We start from the raw sequence: 14,885 nt of genomic DNA on the forward strand, positions 1-14,885 counted from the left end.
CTATGCCCATGGAAATAGTATAAGAAATACGATTCCTTTTGGAATGCAGCTCCTACACCTACACATGTGGTCTCATTCTCTCATATCTCAGTTGTCTTTGAGAGTGTCATAAGAAAAGTAGCTGGATTACTGCGTGCACTGCTGCAAGGGTTCCTGCTGCAAGGATTCCCACTGCCAGGCTCCCTTGCTAGCATGCTGTGCTTTCTGTCCTGTGTCTTTCCAAGTGAAATAGTTCCAGATCTGGCCTATTAAGATGTGAGTGTGAGATGTTCAGCTGAGTCTATGACCGCTATAAATTATTTACAATTTAATAGGAAAGATTCCATGAAGTCATTTTTATTATAAAGATATTATAAAAGAAAAAGGTAATGTGGAGATAAAATCAAAGCTATATTGCTGGATTTTTTTTTTGACATTTAACACAAAGAGGTTTTGTTTCATAAATCTGAGCAGAAAGAACTACAACTTTACAGAGGGCTTAGTAAAGCAGTTTGGAAAATAAGCTGTTTTTATATTTTCTCTTTTGACTTTGCATTCATATCAGTGACTGTGCACATGCATATGTATGTAAGAGAGGAAGACCTAGAAGTGGCAAAGATAGAAAGACCTAGAAGTTGCTGACAACAAAGTACATACAGTTTAAATAATTCTATTTACAATGTTAACCGGTAGAAAAAGCCCAAAATAGCATACTAGGTCTCCTTCCTCCAAAGGCTCAGATCAATTGGTAATGTTAGTAACTCTAGAAAGAGCAGTATACAATATTGCTTTTACATATATATGTATATATGTGTATATATGTATATATGTGTATATATATGTGTGTGTGTATATATATGTGTGTGTGTGCGTGTATATATAAATATGAAGGAAACTATAAGGAGACCCAAAAGTAGAAATGGTTAAAAGTGGTTGCCTGGCAAACAGAATCGTGGGTGGGGAAAGTAACATGCAGCTGTTATTTTCATTATTATAATGAAATTTAATCATAAGTAATTTTTTCATGTACACCTTTACTTTGATTAAAATATTTTAAATATCAATGATAAACATTTACATAACTATATTGTTATTAGGGAGGGCTTATCATAGCTTCCATTAGGTAAATCAAGACAGACTCATATCAAAGGCCCACTTCTGCTAAGCATATGCTAAAGAGACAATAAAATAAACAGATAATCTAAAATAGTATGCAAAAAATGTTACTAACATAATGATATTTCATAAACATAATCGTAATTTAATAGTTTGGGTATATAAATCCTCTTATAAATTCAACAATCCTTTAATAATTGGATCTCCTAACTTGAATTTAAGATATTGTATTTTAATATATTTAGCCTATATATATATGGTTTTACTGACAATTAAAAATATCATATTTATGGAAAAGACATAATTGAAGCATTTAACAATCAAATGTGATTATAAGTGTAAAATAAGCATTTATATATATCTTAATATATATAATAAATAGCCCAGTGATAACTTACAAGATGTTGGTTCACGTAAAATAACTGGTTCTCCAGAATATTTTCCATTGTGATAATAGGCCTGAATTTCAGTAACAAAAAATAAAATAGTTAGTTTTCTAATTATTTCTACATTATATTATAATGTAAAACATATATATTATTTTTCACACCATGCTGTGTATTTACATTAAAAGTATGCTGATTTGCTTTAAAGTTAAACTTCAAGGTTATGTCGGTATGTTGTCAAATATATTTGAAAGACAAAAAGATATCTTATCTCACTTAGCAATAATAATATTAATAGTTATTAAACAATTATTAAATAGTTATTTAAAAAATGAAACTGGATGAAGAAATAAAATCCAATACATCAAAATGTTCATAACTAAAAGTTAAAATTCACTATTAATAGGCTAATATTTCATTTAAAAAGGAAATTCAACCATATGCTGTTTACTAGAATTATACATAAAACGCACATACTTTTTTAATGGCCCTTAAAAAATTTACTATATAGGCATAAGGATCATAAACACCTGTGTCTCATAAAAAGTAATGCAAATAAAGTGAAAACAATTTACATATACAGGGAAACTGAAAGGAGCCAAAGAGAAGTAAAATCTTTGACCAAAAAAATTTAAGTAAAATATATTTGAATAATATCATTCAAAGAGAATAATGATAAATATAATAAATCTGACAAATATATATCTAAGCTTTTATCCTATGGAGAATATATAATTTACTCAATATTCACAGAATATTCATAAATATCATACACTGAGCTGTAAAAATTATTCTACAAATCCAAAAAGGCAGAAATTGTAAAAGCCAATTAACTTTTACAAATTAATAATTAATAGCAACAAGAAATTAAAGCCCCAGAAATGTAGAAAATCCCTCTTAAATAATGGATATATTAAAAACTCCTCCAAGTTATAACTGCAGACTCATTAGAAATCATCAATAATCAAAATGTTTTACTTTAAGAATCATTGATTACATATCATGTGAAGGCCTTCAGAAATTAGTGATAAACAATATGGACATGAGATACAGTCAATCAAAGTACAATCCATAGCCTTTTTTTTCCTTTAGTTTATAAAAATGAAAAAAAAATTACAAGGATGAAAACAGTTTTAATCCGAAAGTCACCTGAAGAACATCAAAATAAATCTGTGGAAAAGAAAAGTAATAATAATAAATCGACTTCATTAATTTGTTAACCAGAGATCACAATGGTGAAAAAGCTGAAATGACTGCTCTCTCATGAAGGTGTAAACACAAAACATGATAGTGGAGACAGAAATAAGCATAAAAAGAAGATACGGCAAGTATAACAAAGAAAACAAAAGACAGTCTTTTGAAGAGTAGGGGAAGAGAATTCGAAACTGAGTATCTCCTAGTTTGAATGTTAAGGTTCTATTTTAATATGATGTAAACCTATATTTTTCCAGAATAACTTATAAGATTTGAAGAATGGGAGAGGCATATTCTAGGAAGTGGGAAGAGCATGGAGTGAGGTAGCTAGAGAGAGTAACACCTAGATGCCTCTTAGAAAATACAGAGAAACCAGTGCACCTGGAGCTTAATGGACACTGGGGAAGCAGTGGGAAATGAAGCATAATATGTGATGATGTGACAATAACAAAATATTTTCTCTACACTGACTATTCTTTGAAAAAAGTATATATGGCACACTCACTCAAAAAGATTAAAATATCTGAAAAGACTAATCCTATTGAAAGAAAATATAAAAGAGTCGTAAAGAATTTCTCTGCATGAAAGGAATGAAAACAAATTTTTCAGGAACAAATCACTCCTATACTATTTAAAGTTATAGAGTATAGGCTTCGCATAGTGGCTCACGCCTGTAATCCCAGCACTTTGGGAGGTAAGGTGGGCAGATCACTTAAGATCAGGTGTTCCAGGTCAGCCTGGCCAACATGGTGAACCCCCGTCTCTACTAAAAATACAAAAATTAGCCGAGTATGGTGGTGCATGCCCGTAATCCCAGCTACTTGGGAGGCTGAGGCAGGAGAATCGCTTGAACCTGGGAGACGGAGGTTGCAGTGAGCTGAGATCACGCCACTACACTCCAGTCTGGGTGACAAAGTGAGACTCTGTCTCGAAAAAATAATAATAAAAATTTTTAAAAAGTTATATGATATAGAAAAACAGGAACATATAAGCAATATGTTTATCAGATCAGTGTAACCTTTATACCAAATTTAATAAGAATGATGTCATCCAACGCCTATGTCAACAACATCTCTACTCACTGAATGATCTCCTTTTTGAATATCTACTAATAAAGACAATAAAATAATAGACTTGATTTCAATAATACTCTGAGAGAGTAGCACACAATGACAGAGCAGGGGTTTTTCTCTTAGAATGTGACAATGGTTTTGCATCATATAAACAAATCACACCAGGCCATCACAACTATGGCATCATCTATCATAATGCCATAAAAATCGATAAAATCGAACCGACATTTCCAGTTCAAAAACAAAACCAAAAAGTTTATAAATAAAAAAAACATTTCTTTAAGTGATAAAGAATATGGGCCGGGCACAGTGGCTCACGCTTGTAATCCCAACAATTTGGGAGGCTGAAGCAGGCGGATTACTTGAGGTCAGGAGTTCCAGACCATCCAGGCCAACATGGTGAAACCCCATCTCTACTAAAAATACAAAAATTTGCCGGGTGTGGTGGCAGGTGCCTGTAATTCCAGCTACTCGGGAGGCTGAGGCAGAAGAATCACTTGAACCCAGGAGGCAGAGGTTGCAGTGAACTGAGATCGCACCACCACACTCCAGCCTGGGCAACAGAGCAAGACTCCATCTCAAAACAAAAAACAACAACAACAAAAAAACACAACAACAAAACAAAACAAAAAAAGAATATGGAGTCATTTGTCAACATCATATTAAAAAGTTAACTATGGAAATTTCTATTTAACAGGAATAAAAGTGACAGATACATTTGTTTAAAAATAAAAAGGGGAATTATGTAAGACTTAAAGTGCTGTGAAGAAAATTAAAAGGCAAATTATAAACCGATAACAACATTTATTACGCATGTGACAAAGAGTTTACTATCACTAATATTCAAAGCATTTCTCCAGAGAAAACTGGATAAAAGAGGTAAAGAATAACACACAGAACAATAAGTAAAGAAACTTCATTAAAATAAAGTTTTTTACCATATTTCAACCCCCAAATATATTTCATACCATATTTCAACCTCCAAATAAAGAAAAAGAAAGGCATATTCAGTGTTGGTGAACTTCTCAAGAAGCAGTCATTTCATGCACTGATACACAAGGACAATTTGGTAAATTTTATAGAAAAAAAAAGTTACATATCCAAAAAATCCCAAAATACGTATACATTCCTTCTAACCCAATAAATGCATTATTAGGAATTTATGAAACAAATTATTAAAGACATATTCAAAAATTTTGCTTTACCAATAAGTGTGTTATTTGAATGTTGTTTATATTAGAGACCAACATAGTTATAGTTAATAGAATATGATGAAGCCATACATAGAATATTTTGGTCATTAAATACTACACAGTAGTTAAATATTTAACATAGAAAGGTGTGCATGATATAATGATGTATTAAAAATACAGTTTACCAAACTGTATTCTGAATGTTGATAATACATGTGTTAAATGCATAGAAATGTGTATACTATGAAAATATATGTACAAAATATGATCAGTAGACAGTGAGATAATGAGTATTTTAAATTCTGTATGCTCACTAGTATTTTCTAGGATTTATTTCAAATATTTTCTAATCTCAAGGTACGTGTGAAATTTTGCAAGTGAAAAATTCCACATTAATAAAGACAGAAAGCCAAAGTAAAGAAAAGGTAGATTTGGTAAAGTAATAATCTGTTGTGCATAAAGTGTTGTGCTTCTTAACACAGAAGCAATAATTTAACTATAATTAAGTCGTATTGAAGTTCTAAAATATTCCAATGAAACATTTGCTTTACACCACTGACTTTAGTTATAGGAATAAAAATTTTCAAGTCAAAAAATTGAGACTTTTTAAGTATGATTCCATTAACATCAGAGCTTCTCAATCTCATGTGAACAGTGATCTTAAAGTTATTCAAGTACTATGAATCAATCATTATCATGTATGTTGGTACTATAGTAATGTAGAGAGCATACTTTTACCTTAAGATTGTAGTATGTTGAATACTGAAGATTGTTTACAGAGAAATCGCAGTTAGATTGTGACAGATTTCTAACTAGAGTATTTCCAGCTTCGACTTCCAGATGGTAAAGTCCAATGGGGCCATTAACGTCCCTGGGAGCCTCACACTTGACACGCATACTATTATCTGATATGGAGACAATCATGTTCTGGACCTGGCTTGGAGCTATCAAAATGAAGAAAGATTTGTCATTAATAATTTAATAGAGGCATATGAAAATTATTTGACAATACTTGGATACAGTATAAAGTATTTTAAGTGTTAGCTTGGGGATTATAAATGAGAAAGTTATGATAGTACATAAATTAAAAAGCAATATAGAAACCCTGAAAAATAAATCACTTATTTATTTGGTAAGTATTAGCATATAGGTGGTACATGAAGCCATGTGAGTTATTGCAATCCCTGAAGGAGAGTGTGTAGAATTAAAGAATAGAGAAAAAGGGAGGGGAGTGGGGAAGAGAGGGAGTTTTGTGAGAGGAGAGGAAAAATGTTGTTGATTGGGAAACCTCTAAGGCCTATTATACAATCCAGACCCTCCTTTCCTACAGTGCTAATGTTATCCTGGTAAACTCCTAGATGGGTTCTTCAGGAATAGAAACAAATTGTCTGCATTTTCTGTGATATAGAAACTCAAGAAAACAACAAATGCATAGAGCTCCAGGACCTGAACTTTCAAACCAAAACCTAAATGACCTTAAAAGTGTTTCACATTCAGCCGCAAACAGCACATTTCTTCACAAATACAGAGCTCGTTAGGGTCTCTGGAGCTATAGATGCTGCCTTAAAACAGGGCATTTCTTCTTCCCTGTCCTCGATGGAGGTTAGCAGATCTAGCTTTCGGCCTGGAAACTATGGAGAGATTATACTAGTGGCAAGAGCCAAACGCCATTGAAAGGAAATCTTAAATGGATAACGTGACATAAAATAAAATAGTAAGTAGTTGAGGGTAATGAAGAGAAGAAAATGTTAATAACATATTATATTTTATGAAATGTTTTATCAGGTGAACAGAGGTCAGTAGGCTAATGCTTTATGAGACACTGCTAGGTTTCTGATTACAATTAATATTTCCAGATAGTAAAGACAACAGCAAACAGTGAATGTTTTAATCTAAGTTGGTTAGGTAGTTAACTGCTTGAAATTTTACAAACTGACGCCAGTTAAGATGCTTTTATGCTTTGTTCTTAAAATTCTATGACTACATCTGAAGAAGAGAGAGAATCCAGGATAACGGTTTTCTGAATTTTTTGATTTTACATGTTTATAAGCCCTAGATATTAACAAATGTGCCAGGTAAATGTTTTAGCTAGAATAAAGATAGAAATATTGTAGGCTCGTAAGTTCATACTGTGTCCGGAATTGGTGGGTTCTTGGTTTGGCTGACTTCAAGAATGAAGCTGCGGACCCTCACAGTATTACAGTTCTTATAGATGGTGTGTCTGGAGTTTGTTCCTTCTGATGTTGGGAGTGTTCTGAGTTTCTTCCTTCTGGTGGGTTCGTACTGGCCTCAGGAGTGACGCTGCAGATCTTCCCGGTAAGCGTTACAGCTCATAAAGATGGCATGGACCCAAAGAGTGAGCGGCAGCAAGATTTATTGCAAAGAGCCAAATAACAAAGCTTCCACAGTGTGGAAGGGGACCAGAACAGGTTGCCGCTGGCTGGCTCAGGCAGTCTGCTTTTATTCCCTTATCTGACCCCACCCACATCCTGCTGATTGGTCCATGTTAAGGAGAGCTTATTGGTCTATTTTCCAAACCTTGAGCTAGACACAGTGTGCTGATTGGTGTATTTACAATTCCTTAGATAGACATAAATGTTTTCCAAGTCGCACTAGACCCAGGACAGTTCAAGCGAGGTGAATGTGGGGCAGAAGTGCTGGGGAACCTGGTGCAACCTCCGCAGCTGCTGGTCCGGGTGCTAAACCCCTCACTGCCCTGGGCGGGACTTGCCAGCTGGCCGCTCCAAGTGTGGGGCCGTGGAGCCCGCACCCACCCGAAACTAGCACTGACCTGTGAGCCGCTGGCCTGTGAGCGCCGTGCACAGCCCCCATTCCCACCGGCACCTCTCCTTCCACACCTCCCTGCAAGCCCCCGCAAGCAGAGGGAGCTGGCTCCGGCCTCAGCCAGCCCAGAGAGGGGCTCCCACAGTGCTGTGGTGGGCTGAAGGACTCTTGAAGCACTGCCAGAGTGGATGCCGAGGCAGAGGATGCCCCAAGAGGGAGGGCTGCTAGCACGTTGTCACCTCTCAATGCCTTGCTTTTTACCATTTATGGAAAGAAGCATTAAAACATATAACTTACGTGCACTTTCAGTTGTGAAATTACATGTTGCAGCAGTTCCATTACGTTGCACTTTTGCAATGATGTAGGCATGTAATGATAAACTATAGTTTGTATAAGGTTTCAAATTTTGCAAATGATATGTTGTCAGGTGTTTATCCAGACTGAGGCATTTTTTTGCTGAGGAAAAACGTGAAAAAATTTAGTAAGTCATTAAAAGTCAGTACTACCACATATCTAATTTGGTCTCTACATCATATTGTTCCAAGTGGACTTCAAACTATTGAGTGATTGAAAAATAAGTACATCCTTGATACTCAAAAGTACCTACAATTATCAGCCAGTGTATTGAAGAAATTCAGTTATCATTGGTAAAATTAAATATTGAAAAATTATGGTTTTATATCATTAATTTGGTACATAAAATATTTAATGAGTTCAGACTCATTTGTAAAGATGATCTCTTTTTTTTCTGAGAAAACACAGCCCCCAGTGAACACTATAAGTCTTGAGTTGCATGTTTCAGAGTGATTCTTTTTTGGAAAACCTTTTCTGATATGTAATCTCCAAACTTTGAACATCGATCAGTATTAGCTACTGTTTTGAATGTTACATGCAGAATCCATTTGATCATCAGTCATTAGGTTGATTCTATCATAGTAATTTGAACACTAGAGTAATTAATGGGAGTTGTGAGAATGAGGAAGTTTCATGCTGGAAGTGGAATTAAGCTGTTCATTGAAAGGTAAGTAGAACTGAGTACGTGTAAGGGAGAAAAGAAAACCTTACAGACAAAAGAAGGAATGTTTTTGAGTTTAGGGACAAACCTGATCAGGACAACAGCTCTGGCTGGGGAGGCATATGAGAAGCAGGACAGTGTCTAAGTGTGTTTTCACACTCAAGCAGAAGAGTTAGCACTTGTTAAGTAAAAAAATCACCAGCTGCTGCTATTTTTGAGTAGCCAAGTGACATCAGGAAAGAGGATGATTAGAGTGACAACATGTTTCTGGAGAGCAGTTACAGTGATAATAATAATATAATATCAATAATGATTTTAAAAAACAATAACTCACTGTATGTGCCAAGCACTGTTTCAAGGGGTATACATGAAATAATTAATTTAACCATCACTGCAACTATTATCTGGCACTCAGTATCATCTGATTTTACAGATGACAAAACTGAGCCACAGAGAGATTAAGCAATTTGTTCTATTTTTTTTCTTTAAAAAATAAAAGGCATTACACAAAATAACTTCCAGCGACATCATGGTGGTCTTGAAAGGTGCCTATTGCTTTCAATAACTTTTGAAAAATAATCCTTTAAATCCAATCAAAGCACAAAAGGTCTCTTCCCCAATTATCCAATTACCAAGAAGCTTCACTGTCACTTGCCCTCATTAAGTTAATGAGATAAAACTGCAGTTCTCCAAAATATTTTATGCTAAAAATGTGAGAAAAAACAAACAAACACACTTGGGAGGCCAAGGCAGGCGGATCATGAGGTTAGGAGATCAAGACCATCCTGGCTAACACAGTGAAACTCCGTCTCTACTAAAAATACAAAAAAATTAGCCGGGCATAGGAGCGGGCGCCTGTAGTCCCAGCTACTCCGTAGGCTGAGGCAGGAGAATGGCGTGAACCTGGGAGGCTGAGCTTGCAGTGAGCCGAGAGGCGCCACTGCACTCCAGTCTGGGCGACAGCAAGACTCCGTCTCAAACAAACAAACAAACAAACACAGGAGCAAAAAGAAAACAGATCAAGCTACTGAACTTGAACATCTATCACATTTTCTGTTAACCTCAGTTTCATCATATGAACTATGAAGATATGTGTGCACATCTCCACTGAGTTATTAAAATAGTTGATAAAATCTTTAAATAATACATAATAAAAAATAGCTGCTAAATGAAGAAAACTAAATTAATGTCAATTGCATTTTTTGTCCTCTTTTAATCCCTCTCTTTTAGAGACACTGAAAAAATTAAATTGTGAAGTAATGAAGTGAAATTTAATATCTGATTAAAAAGTAATACAAACTGCAAATTTCATAGACTTTCTTCCTGTGGATTTTTAATAGTACTTTTATTTAAAATGGTGAGAAAAGTTAAATTGCCTTAACAATACTATAATCCTATCAACTCTCTTTGCTTTAGGTAACACGGGAGGGGAGAGAGGTGTATGTTTGAGATGAAGAAGAAAACAAAAGCAGAGCAGGCTGTTTAGAGTAGAGCTGGCTCCAAAGAGCCCTTTATGCAGTGTCAGGGCATGGTCCAAAGCTGCATTCAGTCACCAATCGGTGGCTTTGGAGAAAAGAAAACACACAGCCTGATATCATCTAGCCTCCCCTTCTCAGCCATTCAATCCCGTTTAAGTGTTCTATGCGGACAGCTATTAAATTTGAGTAACACTATTTAGTTGCCCAATAAGAAGGACCCATGCTAGTTGCCAGCAAACAAAGCAAAATTCAATGACTGCTACTAACTCATTACATCCTTTTTACCCTAATTATGCAAATACAGTGGAAATACAGTTTTAAAAAAAAACTGTGTAAAATTTAAAGAGCCATAGACGCATAAAATGTCTACCATATACTCTGACATCGACAATACTCTCTAGCAGAGAGAGTGTAGACATTGAAGAATGCAGCAAGGGAGAGTGAATAGAGGATTCAGAGAAGAGAAAAAAAAAACGAACAATGTGTTCTCATAGAAGCTACACAAAGTGTTTGTAAAAGAGGTGTCCAATGAGGCAGACAGTACCTCTGTTGTTTTATCTTCCTGGAATTTCCATTTTTTCTTCCCCATAGACTTAACTTTTAAATTTACCGTAACCTCAAATATATTATATATATTTCTTTTCCTTGGCCTTTGAATGTTAATTTGAAAACTACATGCATATCTAACTTTGCTTTAGTAGTCTGATTATTAAGACCTAAAGACACTAGCAAAAAAAAAAAAAAGGCCATTAAAATATAAAATAATATAATGAAGAAAAATAGTCTTTCACTTTTCAAGTTTTGAAATTTATGTCTGGTTCCTTCCCCACAGCACAGAGTGACAGAATTCTGTAATTTTTTTTTTGGGACGGAGTCTCGCTCTGTTGCCCAGCCCAGGCTGGAGTGCAGTGGCGCGATCTCGGCTCACTGCAAGCTCCGCCTCCCGGGTTCACGCCATTCTCCTGCCTCAGCCTCCCGAGTAGCTGGGACTACAGGCGCCCACAACCGCGCCCAGCTAATTTTTTGTAATTTTTAGTAGAGACGGGGTTTCACCGTGGTCTCGATCTCCTGACCTTGTGATCCGCCCGCCTCGGCCTCCCAAAGTGCTGGGATTACAGGCGTGAGCCACCGCGCCCGGCCCTTCACTCCTATTTTAACCTATGGATAAAAGAATAGAGAAAGGGTTATCCCAGGCATTGAGGATGATGCTCTGAGATACTCCACTGATGTTATTTTCTACAAACATTTTAGATCCTTTAAATTGTCCAGAAGATATTTGTTCTCTTAAATAGCACATCATTTGAACATTTCATGAGTAAACTAGTCATAGCACATTTCTTTCTTTTTTTTTTTTTTTTTTTTTTTTTTTAAATATATTACTTCTGCAGAAGTCTAATTCTAAACTTAGAACTATGCTCCCAAGATTATACCAACCTGGTCTCAGTGGTTACATGGGCCCATGCTCATTTTTATTCACCCAACATTTTGTCTGTATTATTAGCTGAAACAAGTTTTACAAGGGGTTTACTTGTTTGTTGGTTTGTTTAGAAGTCTGAATGATGAGTTCAAAGTGGTTAAAATCACTTACATAATACTTGCAAGACCGAAATGAGTATTGTCATCCAGAGATTTTCTGTCTCTAGGCTTTGCAGCACAAAGATTTAAACTAAGATCAAGAAAGACAAGCCAATATTTAGAATGTTCTAGATTTTAGTCATTTCTGAGACTGGAAAGCTTTGAATGAGTGGAAGCAGTTTTAAGATCTGGGTGTATACTATGACTATCCAGTCTCTCAGCAGAGAGCTTCGTGGCTCACTGGCTCGATCAAAATTTCTAGTACTTTCAAATTCTTGATTTCTCTTTTCTGATGAAATTAAATTCTACACAGATTACCTGTCTTGTTTACATAACAGAGAGTAAAATTATGAAATGATCTTTGAGGGGGATTCCAGGTAATTACTCCTTGATGTGCATCTTCATGTCTACAAACAACATTCTGAGGCTGTCCTGGAACTGTTAAAAGAATAAGAACGTTAAGTAATATGAAAAATAAGACCTGGATAAAGCATTCTTCATATTATAAGCATGTATTATTGATAACCATGTTTTGACAAATGATGAATTAAAAATAAAATTTAAAGAAATGCATCTGGGCTTATTTAATTTGTTTTAGAGTAAATTCCTTCAACAAAGTAAATGTCACACCAGATTGGCATTGTGAAACCTAAGCATTCCACTGACTTGAAGATATCTGAGAACCCCCTCTTCCTTTCATACACATTATTCATATATATTATTACCCAGATACTACCTACAAATCCGGAGATTTGTAGGTTTTGCTGTGCTGAAAACCTAGCATTCACAGCACTAATAAATGTAGCAATCATTGAGTAGCACTTGTCATTGCTTTCAGTAACTAGTCATTTGAAACTGAGAAAAACTGATAAATGTTTAAATAAAGTGAATGAAGTAAAATTGACATTAAAATGTACCCATTTGAGGTATAGTTTAATGAGTTTTAACAAATGTATACATCCACATAACCAACACCACAATCAGGATGAAGAAAATTTCTGTGATCCCAAAATGTCCTTCTGTGACACTTCCCAGTCAACTCAGTTCCTTTGACCAGACTCACATAGCGTCTGATCAAATTTCTGTTACTACAGATTAAATTTGTCTTTTTACCCATTGCATGTAAATAAAATTAAACAGTAAGTACTTTTTCACACCTAACATATTGCACTCAATGTAATGTTCTGAAGATTCATCCATTTAGTTGCATGTGTCATAGTTACCTTTTAAAAATCTATCAGTAGTTATTGTAAAGATATACCATGTTTTACCTATGATTCAGCAGTTAATACACATTTGGGCTGTTTCCAGGTTTTGGCTACTATGAATGAATCTGCTTTGTCATGTTTCCTCTTTGGTAAATACCTGTAGTGAAATTCCTGGGTCATGGCTGCACATCCTAACCAATAGTAGTATCTGTCTTTTTAAGTTTAGTCATTTGAATGGATGTATAGTATTATCATCTCGGTATTGTTTTAATTTGCATTTCTCAGATAACTAATGATGTTGAGCATCATTTAATGTGTTTATTAGCCGCTTATATATCCTCTTTTGTGAAGTATATATTAAAAATGTTTGTCCATTTTCAATTGAGCTATTTTATTCCTTATTTTGCAGCTGAAAGAGCTCTCTATATGTTCTGAAAAAACTTCTGTTGTTGAAAAATTTAATTTTGATTTTTACAAATGATTTATTACTTTTTTATTTCCTTAATGGCTTCATCCAAAGAGCAGGAATGTTAAATTTTGATGAACTCCAATTCATCAAAAAATTTTTATGTTTCTTGCTTTTGTGCCCTAAGAAATCTTTGCTGAAGGCACACATTTTCTCCTATGTCTTTTGATTAGAATTTTTATAATTATAGCTTTAGTATTTAGGTCTGGAATTCATTTTGAATTAATTTTTATGTTTGTTGAGAGGTGAGAGCTGATGTTCATTTTCTTTCTACAGAGATACCAGTATCATTAGTTGAAAAGACTATTTTTCTCCCACTGATTTTTGTGCTTTTTTCAAATATAAAACATAGTTTTCTGGGATTTCTATTTTGTTTCACTGATTCATAAAGAATGTAATAATTGTGGTACTTATAAAAATATATTAAAATTTTCTAGTTATGCTGAGGATATAGTTTTTACATAGTTTTATTTGCTCTTCTTGTAGCTATATATTATTTTGGAGGATTATAAGGAGACATGGATTTAGGCAGCCTCTTTAGCCTTCAACTACCCTTTTTATATAAAACTTAGAATCACGGGCCAGGCATGGTGGCTCATGCCTGTAATTCCAGCACTTTGGGAGGCCGAGGTGGGCAGATCACGAGGTCAGGAGATCAAGACCATCTTGGCTAACACGGTGAAACCTCGTCTCTACTAAAAATACAGAAAATTAGCCGGGTGTGGTGGCGGGCACCTGTAGTCCCAGCTACTTGGGAGGCCGAGGCAGAGAGTTGCTTGAACCCAGGAGTCGAAGGTTGCAGTGAGCCGAGATCGCCCACTGCACTCCAGTCAGGGTGACAGAGCGAGACTCCGTCTCAAAATCAAATCAAAACAAAACAAAACAAAACTTAGAATCACATTAGTAAGCTGTGTCAAAAATTTCTCAATATTATCGTTAATAAACAAGTTCAGTAATGTGACAGATTGCAAGATCAATACAGAAAAAGCAATTGTATTTTTGTACATTAGTAACAAATCTGAAAATGTGATTAAGAAAACAACAGCATTATAACCAGGTATAAACTTAAACTAGAAATAAATTTAACAAAAGAATTATAAGACTAATGCACTGAAAACTACAAAACATTTTGAAAATAAATTAAAGAAGAAGACACCTTGTGTTCATGAACTGGAAGACTAACATGGTTAAGATGGCAATATTTCCCAAATTGATCTACAGATTCAGTGCAACCCCCGAAAGAATCCCAGATGACTTCTTCATAAAAATTGAAAAGTTGATCCTAAAGTTCATACAGAATTCCAAGTTCCCTTAGATATTCTAAACAATCTTGAGAAAAAGTAACAATTTGGGGGAACTTACAGTTTCCAATTTCAAAGTTTACTACAAAGCAGCAGTAATTGACAGTGTAAGCATGA

The 14,885-nt window shown here is 34.9% G+C and overlaps 1 protein-coding gene across 5 annotated transcripts in view; it reads right to left on the reverse strand.

Annotated features, from left to right (window-relative positions):
* The window catches only part of PTPRC (protein tyrosine phosphatase receptor type C), a 122,612-nt gene that overhangs the window by 33,796 nt on the left and 73,931 nt on the right, over positions 1–14,885 (reverse strand). For all 5 annotated transcript variants that reach the window (XM_050782448.1, XM_050782425.1, XM_050782419.1 and 2 more), the window contains 4 exons: positions 12,112–12,231; positions 8,023–8,181; positions 5,680–5,885; positions 1,494–1,554 (listed from right to left, as the gene is read on the reverse strand). In XM_050782448.1, coding sequence (XP_050638405.1) covers positions 1,494–1,554; positions 5,680–5,885; positions 8,023–8,181; positions 12,112–12,231 — 546 coding nt within the window. The remainder of the gene's footprint in view (positions 1–1,493; positions 1,555–5,679; positions 5,886–8,022; positions 8,182–12,111; positions 12,232–14,885) is intronic.

This window comes from Macaca thibetana, chromosome 1 (assembly GCF_024542745.1).
Source record: "Macaca thibetana thibetana isolate TM-01 chromosome 1, ASM2454274v1, whole genome shotgun sequence".
Lineage (NCBI taxonomy): Eukaryota > Metazoa > Chordata > Mammalia > Primates > Cercopithecidae > Macaca > Macaca thibetana.